Genomic DNA, 16141 nt, shown 5'->3' on the forward strand with positions numbered 1-16141 from the left:
TATCCATCTATCAACCTACAGTCCATCCATCCATCCATTCATCATTCATCAACCTACCATCCATCTATCCATCCATCCGTCCATCCATCCACTTATCCATCTATCAACCTACAGTCCATCCATCCATCCATTCATCATTCATCAACCTACCATCCATCTATCCAACCATCCGTCCATCCATCCATCCATCTATCCAACCATCCATCATCTCTGCACCTCTGTCTGCCTAACACATTTCCGAATCATCATAGAGAGGTCGGTGTGGTGGGCATTGGTCGGAACACCGGGAGGGCAGCCCTCTCACACAGAGCTATGGCACAGGTGAAAAGAGGGCTTTACAACGTCTCCCAGGTTTTATTATTGTCATGAAAAATAACACATACGTAAAAAACACTGAAGCATAGCGCACCCGCCTGTGCTCTCCCCGCCGGTGCAGAAATCACATTCCATCTATCCCCCCGCCCCCCGCCGCAACACACAACATTTTCTTGGAGGGGGGGCTGGGTATTTTATTTTTTATTTTTATTCTTGGTAGGTTTTTCCAAAGCCTTTTATTATGGAAATGTCCACAAACAGTTATTAAAGTAGAGATGATCATGCAGGGAGCCCTACGTATCCGCCACCCTGTCTGGAATATTGTAAGACAAACTCAGTTGTTCCTGCTGTTCCAAGTGCAGGACTTTCGGGAGGGAAGGTAAAGACATTTGGTTGCTGTTTCTAATAGGATGTTGTGCTGAGATTACATCTCCCTCGGCATTTTTCTGAGAAACTCTGCAGGTGTCATTACTCCCATCTGACAGGCAAGGAAGCTGAGGCACCAGAGGGAAGTAATTCACTGAAGGTCCCGTGGCAAGTATGCATCAGAGCCAGGATGTGAGGAGCGTCAGGGTCTACTCCTTGACTTCTGTGCCAGGTGCACCTTGGGATCTCGTCTCAGGAACCCCTGCTAGCTGTGGGTGGGCTCAGGGATCCCCCCCGAGGCTGCCAGGCTTGGGGAGAAGAGGTCTGGGTCTCTGTGAGTCAAGGTCCTCACCTGGGGAACTGGGTTTGGGGCCATCTGAGCAGCCCTTCCCAGTGGCCCCATTTCCCTCCCCCGATCAGGCACATGCCACAAGGTGGCCTGCCCAGGAGCCACTCAGGTCTGGTTCCCGCCATGTCCTCCTTCCAGGGCAGCTCAGGTGGCACCTGGGCTCCCGTGGGGCCCGGGGACACAGTGACCGTGTTCCTGTCCTTCCCCTGCGTGACCTGAGGCAGGGTCTGCCGACAGCACCGTGTGACTGTGCTGGACACAGAGGTGCCCAGTGTAACCAAAACATTGGCAGGGAGAAGGCCAGTGGAGGGCACACAACATGGGGACAAAGCAGCAGGTGACTTTTGAAATGCTCTTTTGCTCAACTTGCCTGAGATTTTGTGCCTGTATTGGCTTCCCAATATAATTGATTATCATAATAAATATCTTTTTTAAAAAAAGATTTTATTTATTTATTTGACAGACAGAGATCACAAGTAGGCAGAGAGGCAGGCAGAGAGAGAGAGAGGAAGGGAAGCAGCCTCCCTGCTGAGCAGAGAGCCGGATGTGGGGCTCGATCCCAGGACCCTGGGATCATGACCTGAGCTGAAGGTAGAGGCTTAACCCACTGAGCCACCCAGGCGCCCCAGTAATAAATATCTTTTTTTTTTTTAAAGGTTTTGTTTATTTATTTGACAGACAGAGATCACAAGTAGGCAGAGAGAGAGAGAGAGGAGGAAGCAGGCTCCCGCTGAGCAGAGAGCCCAATGCGGGGCTTGATCCCAGAACCCTGGGATCATGACCGGAGCTGAAGGCAGAGGCTTTAACCTGCTGAGCCACCCAGGCGCCCCAGTAATAAATATCTTTTAAAGCCAAGAAGCTTCCGGGTGCCTAGCTGGCTCCGTCAACAGAGGCATGCGACTTTCAATCTCAAGGTGGTGAGTTCGGGCCTCATGTTGGGTGTTGAGATTACTTATTTAAAAAAAAAAAGAGAGGCTTCCCTCTTACCCCATCCAAGGCTCTTTGGTCATGAGATCCAGACATGTGGTTGTTTGCCCACTCCATAGGACACCCTCGCTCCTGGCAGCTTCATTGGGCCAGGGCTTCCTCACTTCCAAATCTCCAGGCAAGCTAGTGCACGGCACATACATACCACCCGCATTGGCACTGGACAGAGGATGAAGTGAGCTCCCCATTACCAGAGGCATTCAAAGCAAGACTGGACAGCCTTCATTTTCTTACACGGTACACAGGGCATGGTCGGGCAAGGAGATGCACAAAAACATGCCGGTGTGTGGTTGAGGACTACACTGTTGGGAGGGGGGCCTGGCCAAAGCAAGGCATCCACCGCAACAATCCAAATGTCCATCCATACGGTGCCGGGTAAACAAACACGGCCCACAGTGCTGTGGAATGTTCTAGAACAGGAAAGAAGAACAAGGAAGCCACTTTTGTACTGAAGCCCAAATGGCGTTAAGATAACCAAGTAAGAGGCGGCTGGCTGGCTCATTCCGGAGAGCACGCGCCTCTTGATCCCTGGGGTCATGAGTTTGAGTCCCATGGTGGTTGTCTTAAAAAAGAAAAAAAAAAAAAAGAATAAAAAGATATATCAAGTGACAGAAGAATAGCAAATAATGGAGAGAAGACTACAAAGGCAGTTGCTCGCCTTTGTGTGAAGACAGGGACGCGTAAGTGACAAATCTAACTGCTGATGATGACAAGGGCCACTTTAAGTTTTTGATTATTTGAGTCATGGAACCTATCATCTATTCAGGGAAAAAAAAAGCAACTTAAATACTAGTAACTTAGTTCCACATCCATCGAAATTCACCTCAGTGCTTCCTATACTGACCCCAGTAACCCCAGCAACCTGCAGGCTCGATTTTGGTCACTGGGACTGTCCTTGTCCTGTGGGCAGGTCCCCGGGGGGGCCTTCCTCCTCCTCCTACCTCTGCCCTTTGCAACATTCAATTTTAATTTATCCAACAAATAGGCACAAGGCTCTGAGTTCTGATGGATCCTAAAGGCTTCCCACGACTCTGCCTTCGCTTCACTGCAGGACTAGGGTCCTGGGGATTCCTGGGGACTCTGGGGGCCAGAGAAGATCCGTCTGTGTCCCCAGGATCCTCCTGTCCATGTTGTTAGTGAACAATAAAACAGCGATGTTTGCTGCGCACTGACCACATGCCAGGCACTGTCTCCTAGGTGCCTAATGAGCCACCAACTTTAGCTTCTACTGTCCTTCTCGGCATTTCTGCTGGTGCAGGTGCTGTCACCATGACCCCTTCAGAGAGGGCAAAGCCGAGAGCCAGAGATGTGCATTTGAACCCAGACTGTTGCAAACCCATCTGGACTCTGGACTTGCCAGTCTTTCTTTCTTTCTTTTTTAAAAAGATTTTACTTAATTATTTGTCAGAGAGAGAGAGAGAGCGAGCACAGGCAGACAGAGTGGCAGGCAGAGACAGAGAGAGAAGCAGGCTCAAGGAGCCAGATGTGGGACGGGATCCCAGGACACTGGGATCATGACCTGAGCGGAAGGCAGACGCTTAACCAACTGAGCCACCCAGGCTTCCCGACTTGCCAGTCTTTCTAGACTGGCATCGCCTGGGAAGGAGTGGACCCTTCCCCACCTCTGATCTGATTGAGGGGCAGGAGCCCTTCCTGGCCTCCAGGCTGTAGAGCTGTAGGAGGGGCCTTTTGGCCAGAGCAGGGGCAGGGAACTGCAGACCAGAGGGAGGGGCCACCCATTCCTGATTCCAATAGGCGAGTCTCAGCATCCTCCAGTCCCCCTGCCAGCACCAAGCTGGGCAGCACACAGCCTTCTGGAAACGCCTACAACTATTCATCCGCCTTTCCTTTGAGCCTTGGAGGAGGTTGGCCAGAGGTCTGGGGTCTTTCTAATTAGATGCCCGGCTTCCAGGGGACTGGAAGGGCTCCTGAGGGTGGACAGGAACAGTGTCTGAGCTCCATGCCCCCAGGGACACTGAGACCCTCCTGAGATGGGGGATTTGTATCTCTTCTACAACAATGGAAGCTCAGAGAGTTTAGGCAACTTGCCTGAAGTCACAGAGCCAGGGAGATCCTGGGTTTCAAGCCTAAGGGATAACCTCAAAATGAGAAATTTTTGATGTTCCGGCTCTTGAGGGATGGGTTTCGTGGGGCAGGAGGATATGGTCACTGCCTGCCTGGGGTTCTAGGCCCTGCCAGGAAACACATTTGAGCCACAACGGTGAGAAGGTGATGCCATCTTGCCCTGGAAGATTTAAAAAAAAAAAATAAAAAATCCCTGGAGGTGCTTGCCTGGGGGCAGACACAGCCCAGACCAACCAGCTGGGGAGCCAGTTCAGGGCTCCATGCCTTTGGCCAGGAGACCTTGTGGGCAGCTTGTGGTCATGCTGGCATTCCACGAGCTTGCTTGGCATGTGGGGAATGTCCCAGCAAAAGTCCTGGCCTTAGAAAAGGGAAGTGTTCCTAGAAGGGGGAGGACGTGGCAGGGTGGCGGTGAAGGGCCTGCGGGGAGTGTCCCCTTCGAGGGAGAATGGTACGAGTTGGGGTCCTGAAGGAGGAGGGCTTCGACCAGTTCAGCCACCTAGAAAGTGGGAGCCTGGGGGTATACATTGAAGGGCACACTGGTCCTGGAGCCCCCAGCCCGCCCATGCCCTTCAGACTGTGGGGCCAGGAGAGGGTCCCACCTCTGAGCAGCCCACCCCACCGCCAGAACCCTGAGTCTTCTGCAACCCCAGAATGGGAACAGCAGTCCCTTGTCTCTGCCACTACCTTGAAGAACTATTTTGGGCCAGCATGGCGGAGTGCTTGGTCTGAGGGCAGGGTCTGGGTGGCCTGCAGGGAAGTGTCTTACAAGGCCTGAGTTGGGTGAGTTGGGGTCTGTGGGCCCTTCCCCCAGCTCCTGTCCCGCCCCATGCCTCTTTGGCTCACCCGCCCCTGCGCCGCGGGGGTGAGTGCACCCTCCCTCCTTTAAAGCTCTGCTTCTAAGGCCACCTCCTCCGAGCAGCCTCCGGTCCGCCCCCACCCAGTATAGATATGTTCTGCGGTCTCTGCGGTCTCTGTCACAGCCTCAAACCCTTCCTCCCCGCTAGGCTTAGAACGGGGAGGACTCCGACCGGTCCCGAGCTCCGGGTGGGTCCTCAGGCTACGGCGCTGCGGGGGTGGGACCCTGGCACTGGGGGGCGCGAGCTGGGGGCGCTTCAGAGGGCGGCCGTGCAGAACTGGGGGAACGCGGAGAGCCCAGCAGCCATCCGCTCCCCTTGAGTCCCCGCGCCGCGCGCTCCCTGAGCCCCCTCCCCTGCCGAGCCCCGGGGCGGGGCGGGGGCGGGGCCCCGCGACGCTGACGTCACCGCGCCTAGAAAGGGGCCCGCGCGCCGCGGGCCGGCTTTGTGGAGCGCTGCGGAGGGTGCGCGCCGGGCCGCGGTCTCGAACAAAGGAGCAGGGCGCCGCCGCGGGGACCCGCCACCGACCTCCCGGGCCGCGCCGGGGCCCTCCCGCTCGCCGCCACCATGACCGCCAACGGCACTGCTGAGGCCGTGCAGATCCAGTTCGGCCTCATCAACTGCGGCAACAAGTACCTGACGGCAGAGGCGTTCGGGTTCAAGGTGAACGCGTCGGCCAGCAGCCTGAAGAAGAAGCAGATCTGGACGCTGGAGCAGCCGCCTGACGAGGCGGGCAGCGCGGCTGTGTGCCTGCGCAGCCACCTGGGCCGCTACCTGGCGGCGGACAAGGACGGCAATGTGACCTGCGAGCGCGAAGTGCCCGGCCCCGACTGCCGCTTTCTCATCGTGGCGCACGACGACGGCCGCTGGTCCCTGCAATCCGAGGTGCACCGGCGCTACTTCGGCGGCACCGAGGACCGCCTGTCGTGCTTCGCGCAGACCGTGTCGCCGGCTGAGAAGTGGAGCGTGCACATCGCCATGCACCCGCAGGTCAACATCTACAGCCTGACCCGCAAGCGCTACGCGCACCTGAGCGCGCGGCCGGCGGACGAGATCGCGGTGGACCGCGACGTGCCCTGGGGCGTCGACTCGCTCATCACGCTGGCCTTCCAGGACCAGCGCTACAGCGTGCAGACCGCTGACCACCGCTTCCTGCGCCACGACGGGCGCCTGGTGGCGCGCCCCGAGCCCGCCACTGGCTACACGCTAGAGTTCCGTTCCGGCAAGGTGGCCTTCCGCGACTGCGAGGGCCGCTACCTGGCGCCGTCGGGCCCCAGCGGCACGCTCAAGGCGGGCAAGGCCACCAAGGTGGGCAAGGACGAGCTCTTCGCCCTGGAGCAGAGCTGCGCTCAGGTCGTGCTGCAGGCGGCCAACGAGAGGAACGTGTCCACGCGCCAGGGTGAGTGGGGACGCCGCCCCCCTCCTCTCCGGGTCGGTGCACAAAGCGCACCCCACCCCCGTACCTCCGGCCTCCCGCCCTTTCTCACCCGCGGCGCTGCTACAGTCCCTAGCGACGCCGGGTGCGCCCTCGCTAGGCGCGCTGGCCACCCCGCCTTGTCGCGGGACGTGCGCTCGGGCCCGGAGGAGGGGGCGAGGGGTGGGGCCATGCCCATCCTTGGGCGCCGCTGCACCCTCCTAGCCGGCGTTGGGGTTTCGGCTCCCTGGGTCCCCGCGTAGGCGCCGCCCTATGTGCCACCCACCGAACCCCCGCCTGGGACTCCCCTTGCGCGCGGGTTCCGCGGATGGCCCGGCCCAGCCCTGGGTTGGGGAGAACGCCCCTCCCCCCTTTCCTTGTGCCCCTCCCTAATCAGCCGGCCTGTAGCTCAGGGGCGGAGGCGAGGGTCGCTCTGCGAGCGGGGCTCACCCCCACCCCTCACGAACCTCCCAGCGCTTGCGGGGTGGGGGAGCCTTTGATCTCCGTAGGGTGCGCTTCCACCTTCCAGCCCTCCGGGCCTTTCTGTACCTCCACTTGCAGCCTCGAGGGGTCGGCCTCTGCTGGGGGGCTGCGTCCGGAGTGTCTGCCCTTCCCCCCCAGCCCCTCCTCCCGCGCCTGCCCCGCGCACGAGGCCGCGGCCTTTGTGAGCAGGGGGGCGGGCTCCTCCAGAGGGCCCTCCCTCGCCCCCTTTGTCCTGCTCGGTCTCTGCAGATGGGAAAACCAGATGCGGAGGGGCGGGGGAAGGGATCGGTTTTCTGCGGGAACCCCCTCCTGAGGACCCCCCGCGCCGTCTCCGGCCTAGTGCCCGGGTCCGGAGCTTTCCCTGGAGGTGGCCTCCCTCCTCGCGCCCCGGTCCTGGGACGGCGTGGCGCGGATGGCGCCCTGCCAGGCACCCCGCCCTGCGCCCGCAAGTCTCGTTCGGGTCTGTTGCGCTCTGCCCTGCGGGCGTTGGGAGGGCGGACTGAGCGTGAGCCCGGAGACCCTAGCCCGGCTCCCTCGGGAAGCCCCTTCCCTCGAGTGAACCCAACCCCAAGTGTCCCGTCCGGAACAATTGACTGCAACTCGCTTGGTCCTTTCCCGGGCCTCCCGCTGGCCTGGCCATTTCCTACCGGCCTGCGCGCCAGAAGTGAGCCCCTCTCTTTCCCTTCTTAGAGTCTCCCCCTGGGCGGATTCTCTTCCTTCTGGCGCCCTCGTTCCTCCTTTGGCAAGGAAGCCAGTTGATTCTTTGCAGCCGGAGGCCCCGCTGGAGAGACCTGTGGGGGTCCTGCTCTGCTGAATGGGAAGTTGGGCCCCAGCCTCTGGAGATGGCTGGATGGGAGCCCAATCAGTGTCGTGCTCCCGGTGGAGTGGACTTCCCTGCCTTCATCCTGAAGGCCACCCTCCTGACTGTGGGCGGGGTCTTGTGGAGCTGGGGCTTACAGCCCCCTGGCACTGGGGTCCGGTCTGATGGGGTAATGGCTGTTTTGTGCCTCAGTTTGCTGATTGATTTGGGCAGTATTGTCTCCATTGGATGAGCCTGTTTGCCTCAGAGAGGTGAAGCCATTTGCTCAAGGTCACACAGCAAGTAAGCAACTCGAAGAACTGGGTCTGTTTGATTACAGAATAGGCTCTTTTCTGACCCCCCCCCCCCAACCACCACCAGGCCTCCCAGCCTCCAGGGCACAGTGGCCTCCCCCCTCCCCCCACAGTGTAGGTGGGGCAGGACTCCTCACCTGTTCAGCAAAACTTGAGCCTCTCCTACCAGGTGAGACATGGTCATTGGTGAACGAATGAGTATATGTGCCCGGACCCTTCCCTTTTGTAGCTGATGTTCTTCTTGGGACATGATCAGCATCCCAGAGGTGTCACACAGAGGCCTAGGTGTCCAGAAGGTACATCAAGATCTCAGATTAGACTGCGGGGTGGGGGAGACACTTCCGAAGAGGACCCTGGAGCTGACCTGAAGGATGAATACAAGGTGGCATGTATCAGGCATGTGGAACAGGGTTGCAGGCAAAAAAGACACAGCTTGTGTAAAGGCCCTGAGGCACGGAGGAGCAGAAAGCCCATTATGGCTGAGTAAGAGCCTGTGAGGTTGGTAGGTGGGACTGGAACCGCAGGTGGGGCCGCAGGACCCACGGTGGGCACTCACCCCTGCAGGGAGGCCGCGTCCTTGCTGGGCTGCACCCAGTGCCTTCCTTGGGGAAGACGAGGAGGAGCGGGTGGACCTGGCCCTGAGGGTCAGGGATCTCATGACTTCCTCTTGAGGGGAAGAGCAGAGCGAGTCTGGGCAGATGCCCTCTCCTCTTTATTAGCCCTTGCTGGAAGTGTCACTGTGTGATTCAGGCTGATGGGGCAGGGGTGAGTCTGAAATTGAGCCAGAAGTGTTGGCTCATCTCTGAGTTTAAAGGTACGAAGAACTGGGGGAGGAGTCTTTGGGGGCTGAGATTGGGACTCTTTGGGCCTTGGATCTAGGGGTCCTCCTCTTGTTCTCATGTTAACTGACCCCAAGGCTTCCCGGTGGGATGGAAGCTGCTGTGTGGTTGGGGGCGTGTCTCAGAGGCCATTTTGGACAGGCCTGCGTGGCAGAGGAGGCGGTGTCTGTATTTCTGACACATGTTGGGAAAAGCCAGCCAGGGAGGAGGAGGCTCCTGAGCTTAGCTGGCGGGGGGATGTGAATCATGCCCACAGGCTTGCACAGGCCTGCCTGGCGGGGGTGCGGTGCTCCCTGCTGACACTGCAACCTGCTCTCTGGCCTCAGTTTCCCCATCTATAAAGGGCTGGCGTGGGCTCATTCTCTGAGCCAGGGTTTGTTTCTGGGAAGGGGGTCATCTCAGCCACCAGGGAGCGGGGTCCCGGTGTCCGGGGACTGATGTGCTAGGTGGGTGGAATCTGTCCATCCCAGGGCCTCAGAAATGGGGTAGCTGTGACCACGTCACTGGTGAGGGCCCTGGCTTGGGCAGGGATGAAGGATGGCAGGGTGGCTGGGTGAATGGCACTTTCCAGCCAGGTGGGGTGTCTTCCGCCCCCAGTACTCCTTGGAAGTCTTACCCGCCCTGGACGTCAGGCCCACATTTCCCACTTGGTCTCAGCCTCCTTGCCCTGGGGGTCCATGCTCAGGTTGTGCACTGTCCCAGCCACTCAGAGGCCAGGCTTGGCTGGTCGCCTGAGAAAAGGGCTGGTCAGGCTGGGTTTTGCAGGATGTGTAAGAGCTCTCCCTAAGAGCCAGGGCATTTGAGGTCATCCTTGGGCAAGGTTGGAGGATGGATCTGAGGTGGTCACCTAGTAGAAAGAGGGCAGGGGGAGGGGAGGCCACAGAAGCTTCCAGGCTCCTTCCCCTAAACTGAATGGGGTGGTGGGGGTTGCCTCTTTTGGACCAGCCAGGGTAATTTGGGAACTGCCAAGGCTGAGGGGGATGGAATGTCCTGTCTGAGCCACCATAGGGAATAGCTCAGAGGCTTGGGACAGGAAAAGCCATGAGGCAGAGGGACAGGCAGGGCGGGGGATGTTGGGGTGGGGGGAGGCAGGAGATGAGCTTCTCCCAGCCCCGCATCTGCCTCTCCGGGGCTCCTACGGGCCTGTGACTCAGTGCCGCTGCTGCAGCTGATGAAAAGAAAAATCCCAAAGAAAACCCTGTTCCCATAGTAACCCAGCTCTAATTAGAGACTCCAAGGCCAAGTGGGGCCTTTCCCGTCTGGGCAGGGCCTTGGAGCCAGGAAGGGCCCTGCAGGATGTTGGGAAGAGGAGACACCCCCCACTCCCACCCCCGCTGCCGTACTTCTTCCTGTTGGGGTCCGAAGACCTGGTGTCAGCTTGATACTAGGGCCCTGAATCCTTCCACCCTCCTGGCAGAGTGGACAGACCCTTTCGATAGACAGGGAGACAGGCTGAGTGAGGGGAAGGCACTTTGGGTGCCTACTTTGGGCGGCACCCTGGCTGGCCCAAGTCGTTCCATCAGACCACGTCCAGGACTGGATACGGGCAGCGCATGGGGTCTGAGCAGCCCAGCAGATGGCCTCGGCTGTGTGGCCCTTGGGTGGATCTTCCCTTTGTTTTAATGTGGGAAGAGTAGGTCAGTATGGATTTTTTGGAGCACAGGGCTGCCCCTGGCTAAGTCTCCCTGAGAAGGAGCCTCCTGACTCCTGCGTAACCTCTGGCTAGAGGTTGGACTTCTAATCTAGGTCCCTTTCCTCCTGCCTCTTTTGCCCTGTTTTCTGGAGATCCCCTTCTGTCCTGTCTGCTGCTGGATTACGCCTGAGGAGGACGTAATCCTGTCTCTCCCCTCCTTCTGGTCAGCCAGCACACCCCACATTGGGCAGGTGGTACCAGGGGCTGGGGTGGGCTGGCTTATAGAGTGGGGCATGTCCACCAGCTTTTGGGGACTCTGGCCTCACGTTGTGCTCCCCAGAGTGGCCTTAGGATGGTCCTATTCTTTTTTTTTTTTTTTAAGATTTTATTTATTTGACAGAGCGAGACCACAAGTAGGCAGAGAGGCAGGCAGAAAGAGAGAGGAGGAAGCAGGCTCCCCGCCAAGCAGAGAGCCCGATGTGGGACTCGATCCCAGGACCCTGAGATCATGACCTGAGCTGAAGGCAGAGGCTTAACCCACTGAGCCACCCAGGCGCCCAGGATGGTCCTATTTATTCTTGGTGGCTCGGCTACCCAGGGGGCCCAGTCCCTGTTGACCTTCATCGTCTCTGGGGGTGTGATGGTGGGTCTGGGTCACCGCCTGCCTCCTAGCAGTCAGCAGATCCTTGAGATCAGGGCTAAGAGGGCCCAGCAGGCCTGGAGGCTTGAGCCCAAGGGGTTTTGAGAGGAGCTATTCAGGACCCTGGGTCTGCCAGTCCATAGAGAGAACACGGAGGTGGAGGCCGGAGTTTGCCCACGTCCCCTCCGGAGGCTTACCAGCACTTACCAGTTTCTCTCTGGGTGACCTTGGGCAAGGACATAGCACCTCTGGCTCATTCTCCTCCTTGAAGTGGAGGTGAAGGTCTCCACCCCCTGGTGCTGATGGGGGTTAAGACAGGCTCATACCCGGGCACCTGGGTGGCTCAGTGGGTTAAGCCGCTGCCTTCGGCTCAGGTCATGATCTCAGGGTCCTGGGATCGAGTCCCGCATCGGGCTCTCTGCTCAGCAGGGAGCCTGCTTCCCTCTCTCTCTCTCTGCCTGCCTCTCTGTCTACTGTGATCTTTCTCTGTCAAATAAATAAATAAAATCTTTAAAAAAAAAAAAAAAAGACAGGCTCATACCCTTAGATCCTCCACTTGGTGGAGAACTACATGTGGGTTCTGGGCAGGGAACCGGGGCTCCCCCATCCGCCAGCTTCCATCTGCTTCTCTGAAGGGCCGCCTGCCACCTCCCACTGTGATCCCATCTTCCTAAAGGTGTCCAGACGCAAATGGTGACCCACTTTCGAGCCCCGAGACTGGATGTCCAGCAGAGTGGGCGGACGTCCCTGCTGTTGTGGTTCTTAGAACCCAGGCGTTTGGGGAATGTGAATTTGTTCTGCTGGAACGAAATAGCCTATTTCCAGGTTGTTAGCTGGAAGAGGTTCACTACACAGGTGGGGCCCCAGAGATCAGCCGCTGGGCAGCAGCGCACGGAAGCACGGAAGCGCGGAAGCCCCCTCTGTCACATCAGGTGATTTAGGGACAGGGAAATGTGTGTGAGCAGTGTTGCCTAGATCATTTGCAACTCAAGATCTGTGGCACGCGTGGTAGTGAAAATACGTGTGTCTGCACCGGGGAAATGGCGAGGAGGGTGTGTCCACCTCGCAGTGTGTTCTGGGGGTGCCGGTGCGGTGGGCATGGGGGTATGTGTGACTCCCCCGCCCCCGAGAGAGAGAGAGCAAGGCCAGGCCGGGCAGAGGGAGAGGAGAGAGAATCTCAAGCAGACTCCAAGCTCAATGCGGAGACCCGGGACTTGATCTCATGACTCTCGAGATTATGAACTGAGCCAAAATCAAGAGTCTGGCGCTTAAACTGCTGAGCCACCCCGGTGCCCCTGTGTGACTCCCTTTTTATGCATTTATGAGTTTTATAAATTTTCTGAAATGAGTGTGTGATATTACGTTTCATTCCTAACTTTTACACACATATGGGCGCAGGAAGGATATAATCTATCGATTTCCCCCAAACGCAGTATTCTGCCGTCTAGCTCCATCTGTCCCTGTAGTCCCTGGTTTTGATTGTATTTAAAGCAAATCCCTGACATCAAGGCATTTCATCGCAAGATATTTGTGGGTCTCTGAAAGATGAGGCCATTTTCTTACATAACTAGTATATGATTAACAATAATTAATCCTTAGTATTTAATCCCGGGCCACATTAAGATTCTCCCGATTGGTTCTAGAAGGTCTTTGCGCAGACGGTTTGTTGGAAGGTGTTCTAGCATCGGAGAAAATGATGTTGAGGGCGGGTGGAGTCGGCCGCCTGGGGTCCCGGGTCTTGCCCCCTGATGTGGAGACCGAGGTGATGTGTGAGGGCAGGGCTGTGGTTCGGGGTGGGGTGGGGGTCCCCGTGCCAGTCGGAAGTTCTCCCCGCAGGTATGGATCTGTCAGCCAATCAGGACGAGGAGACCGACCAAGAGACCTTCCAGCTGGAGATTGACCGTGACACCAAAAAGTGCGCCTTCCGCACCCACACGGGCAAGTACTGGACGCTGACGGCCACTGGGGGCGTGCAGTCCACAGCCTCCACCAAGTGAGTGTCCCACCACGCCCAGGCTGGCCCTTCCCGGGGGTCGGGGGACCGGGGGCAGCCCCGCCTGACCCATCTTGCCACCCCCAGGAACGCCAGCTGCTATTTCGACATCGAGTGGCGTGATCGGCGGATCACACTGCGTGCGTCCAATGGCAAGTTCGTGACAGCCAAGAAGAACGGGCAGCTGGCTGCCTCGGTGGAGACAGCAGGTAGCCACCTGTGGGTGCACCCCCGTCCCAGGTTCTCTGGGGGTTCTGCCCACCTCATCGCCGCTCACCAAACCGCCCCCTCCCCACGCCCCCGCCACCCCAGGGCTGACATGCTGGGCGACCCCAGACTCCCTGCTCTCCCTCTCTGAGCCGCGCCTCGATCATCCCACTCACCGCCCTTCCCCTTTCCTGGGACAGGGGACTCGGAGCTCTTCCTCATGAAGCTCATCAACCGTCCCATCATTGTGTTCCGTGGGGAGCATGGCTTCATCGGCTGCCGCAAGGTCACGGGCACCCTGGATGCCAACCGCTCCAGCTATGATGTCTTCCAGCTGGAGTTCAATGACGGTGCCTACAACATCAAAGGTAGGTTCTGAGGGGTGGTAGCTCCAGGGGGGCGCGGGGGCCCACGTGGCCACACAGGGATTGAAGCGCCCTTGTCCCACATTGGGGCTCAGCCTGGCCACCCTGTGACTTGGCTCTGGGGACAAACATCCTGTGGCCACCAGGCCCCTTCTTCTCTTCTCTTGTATAGGAGGGAGAACCCACACCTACACACTCTTGTGTAGGGGGAGGAGGGCAGAGAGGGAAAGAGGATTCTGGGAACGGTGGACAGGGAAGGTGTCCCACACCTGAGTTATGGGACTTAAAGTCCTGGTGGGGGGAAAAGACTCAGACCTCCCTCCAGCAGGGGTGGGAGGCGTGGGTGGGCATCCCACAGAATGCACCCCAACTCCAGAGGCCCATGATGGCAGGGTGGGGAGCTGGCCAAGGGGGAGGCCTGATGGGTCTCGCTCCCCCAGACTCCACAGGCAAGTACTGGACAGTGGGCAGTGACTCGTCGGTCACCAGCAGCAGCGACACCCCCGTGGACTTCTTCTTCGAATTCTGTGACTACAACAAGGTGGCCATCAAGGTGGGCGGGCGCTACCTGAAGGGGGACCACGCGGGGGTCCTGAAGGCCTGCGCCGAGACCATCGAGCCAGCCACCCTCTGGGAGTACTAGCCCGCCACCCAGCGTCCTGTCCCTGCCCTGCCCAGACCCTTCTGCTAATAACTCTCTTCTCCAGGCGGGCTCTGGCGTGGTGGCGAGCCCCTTGCCTTTCAAACTGGAAACCCAGAGAAAACGGTGCCCCCCCCACCTGTTGCCCCGTGCCTGGTCCTTGGAGGGATCTCAGACCCCTCTGCCCTCTCTTCTCTGCTATGGGCGAGGCTGGCAGCCCTTTCTTCTGACCTCAGATGACTCTGAGCCTTACTTCCCCAAAGTGGCCGAGGAGAGTGGGGGAGCTCGGAGGCCTTCCCGGGCCCCTGGGCCTGCTGGGGTAACTGGAAATTCCTGCCCCCTCCCAAAAGCCTCTGCCCACCCCACTTCCCCGGAACTGGGTGCCTGCCCCCAGCCTATCACCCCGCCCCCGCCCGGCGCACCGCCCCTGCGTCAGGGGAAGGCCGCAGGAAGGGGAGGGGTGACACTGGCATGTACCCGCAGCTCGCCCCTCTGCACCCAGTGGGCCTGCCCACCGCACACCCCGTCCTGGCCTGACTGGAAGCAGAAAATGACCAAATCAGTATTTTTTATTTTTTTTTTTTTAAACGAGGCATTATTGCTGGAGGTATGCAGGCCAGCCTGGTGGCAGCCCCGAGTGATCTTCAAGGGGGTCTTGTGGGGGAATCTTGAAACCGCATCTCTGGGCATCGGTGCCCTCCTTATCTGCTAGCTGTGGGGGCGCACGGTGCTTTCCTGAATCTAGAACCTGTCCCCACCTCCTCGGGGGCCCTTGGCGGCACCCCCCCCCCCCGCCTGCCCAGGCTTGTGTCCCCATCTGGTTGGTGCTGAGCCCCTCACCGCCTCAGCCAGAGCCCCCGGTGTGATCGGTGCTCCCTGTCCGACTGGACTCCTCGGGTCTCGGGGTGGGATGAAGCTGGGCGTCGCCCTCCACCGGGAGCCCCACGGGGAGGCTCCAGGCCCCTGGCTCCCAGCCCTGCCCCTGCCAGCCCTGCTCCCCTCGACCAGTTCATCTCTGCCATGCATCTCACTCTGGGTGTCTTGGTCTTTTATTTTTTGTAAGTGTCATTTGTATAACTAAATGCCCATGATAGTAGCTTCAGACTGGAAAAGCAAAATAAAATAATGCGAGTGTGCAGCCCTCAGCTGGCCTGTGTATGTCTTGGGGATGCAGGGGTGTGGGTCGAGGGTCCTGTGGATGCTCTGAGCTCCGGGACATCTCTTGGAGTGGAGGAGGTCTCTGCTAGGGGTGGACTCTGACCCCAGAGACCAGCCTGGGGCCGCCAGTGTCCCAAGGGCATAGTGGGATCTCCCACTCCCATTCAGGTGGCTGAATCTGGTCCCACAACTTCCCTTCTCCAATATCTATCTGGAGGCCTGGAAACAGGCATGCACTTGGGCTGGGCCCGTGCACTGCATGATTGTGTGCATAGGAGGTAGAGAGCGAGGTAGCATGATGGCACAGATCCAGCTTCCTCCTCCTGCCTCCACGGATGCACCTTGATGGGGCTCTCTTCACACATTACAAGAGACCCCAAGCACACCCCCAAACACGAGGCTCAGGTTCCCCAGGGGCTGGGATTGCGTGGTCCAAGGAATCCCCTGAGGACGGCACAGAGAACGGTGCAGATCCTGGGAGGGGTCTGTTGGTTGGGCTAAGCTCCTTCAAAGCAGGACCCCTGGCCTCAGCCCTGGGAGCTGGGGGGCCCGTCCCCATCTGGCAGACCTCCATGTGGCCAGCCCTCCAGGGACTGCAGGATCTCATTAAGCCAGAGCTGCCAGAGGGGTTAGCGCTCTTCCACCTTATAGAGGAGGAGACCGAGGTTCAGAGTGGCAAGGCCTGGCGGGTATAGCGATA

General features: G+C 58.8%; 1 protein-coding gene across 1 annotated transcript; it reads left to right on the forward strand.

The window, feature by feature from the left end:
- Positions 1-5386: 5386 nt before the first annotated feature.
- FSCN1 (fascin actin-bundling protein 1) lies at positions 5387-15428 on the forward strand. Its single transcript, XM_059414359.1, has 5 exons — positions 5387-6355; positions 12915-13071; positions 13159-13280; positions 13479-13646; positions 14084-15428. The coding sequence occupies exons 1-5, from the start codon at positions 5524-5526 to the stop codon at positions 14284-14286; spliced, it is 1482 nt and encodes a 493-aa protein (XP_059270342.1). The 5' UTR covers positions 5387-5523; the 3' UTR covers positions 14287-15428.
- The last annotated feature ends 713 nt before the right edge of the window (positions 15429-16141 follow it).

This window comes from Mustela nigripes, chromosome 11 (genome assembly GCF_022355385.1).
Source record: "Mustela nigripes isolate SB6536 chromosome 11, MUSNIG.SB6536, whole genome shotgun sequence".
Lineage (NCBI taxonomy): Eukaryota > Metazoa > Chordata > Mammalia > Carnivora > Mustelidae > Mustela > Mustela nigripes.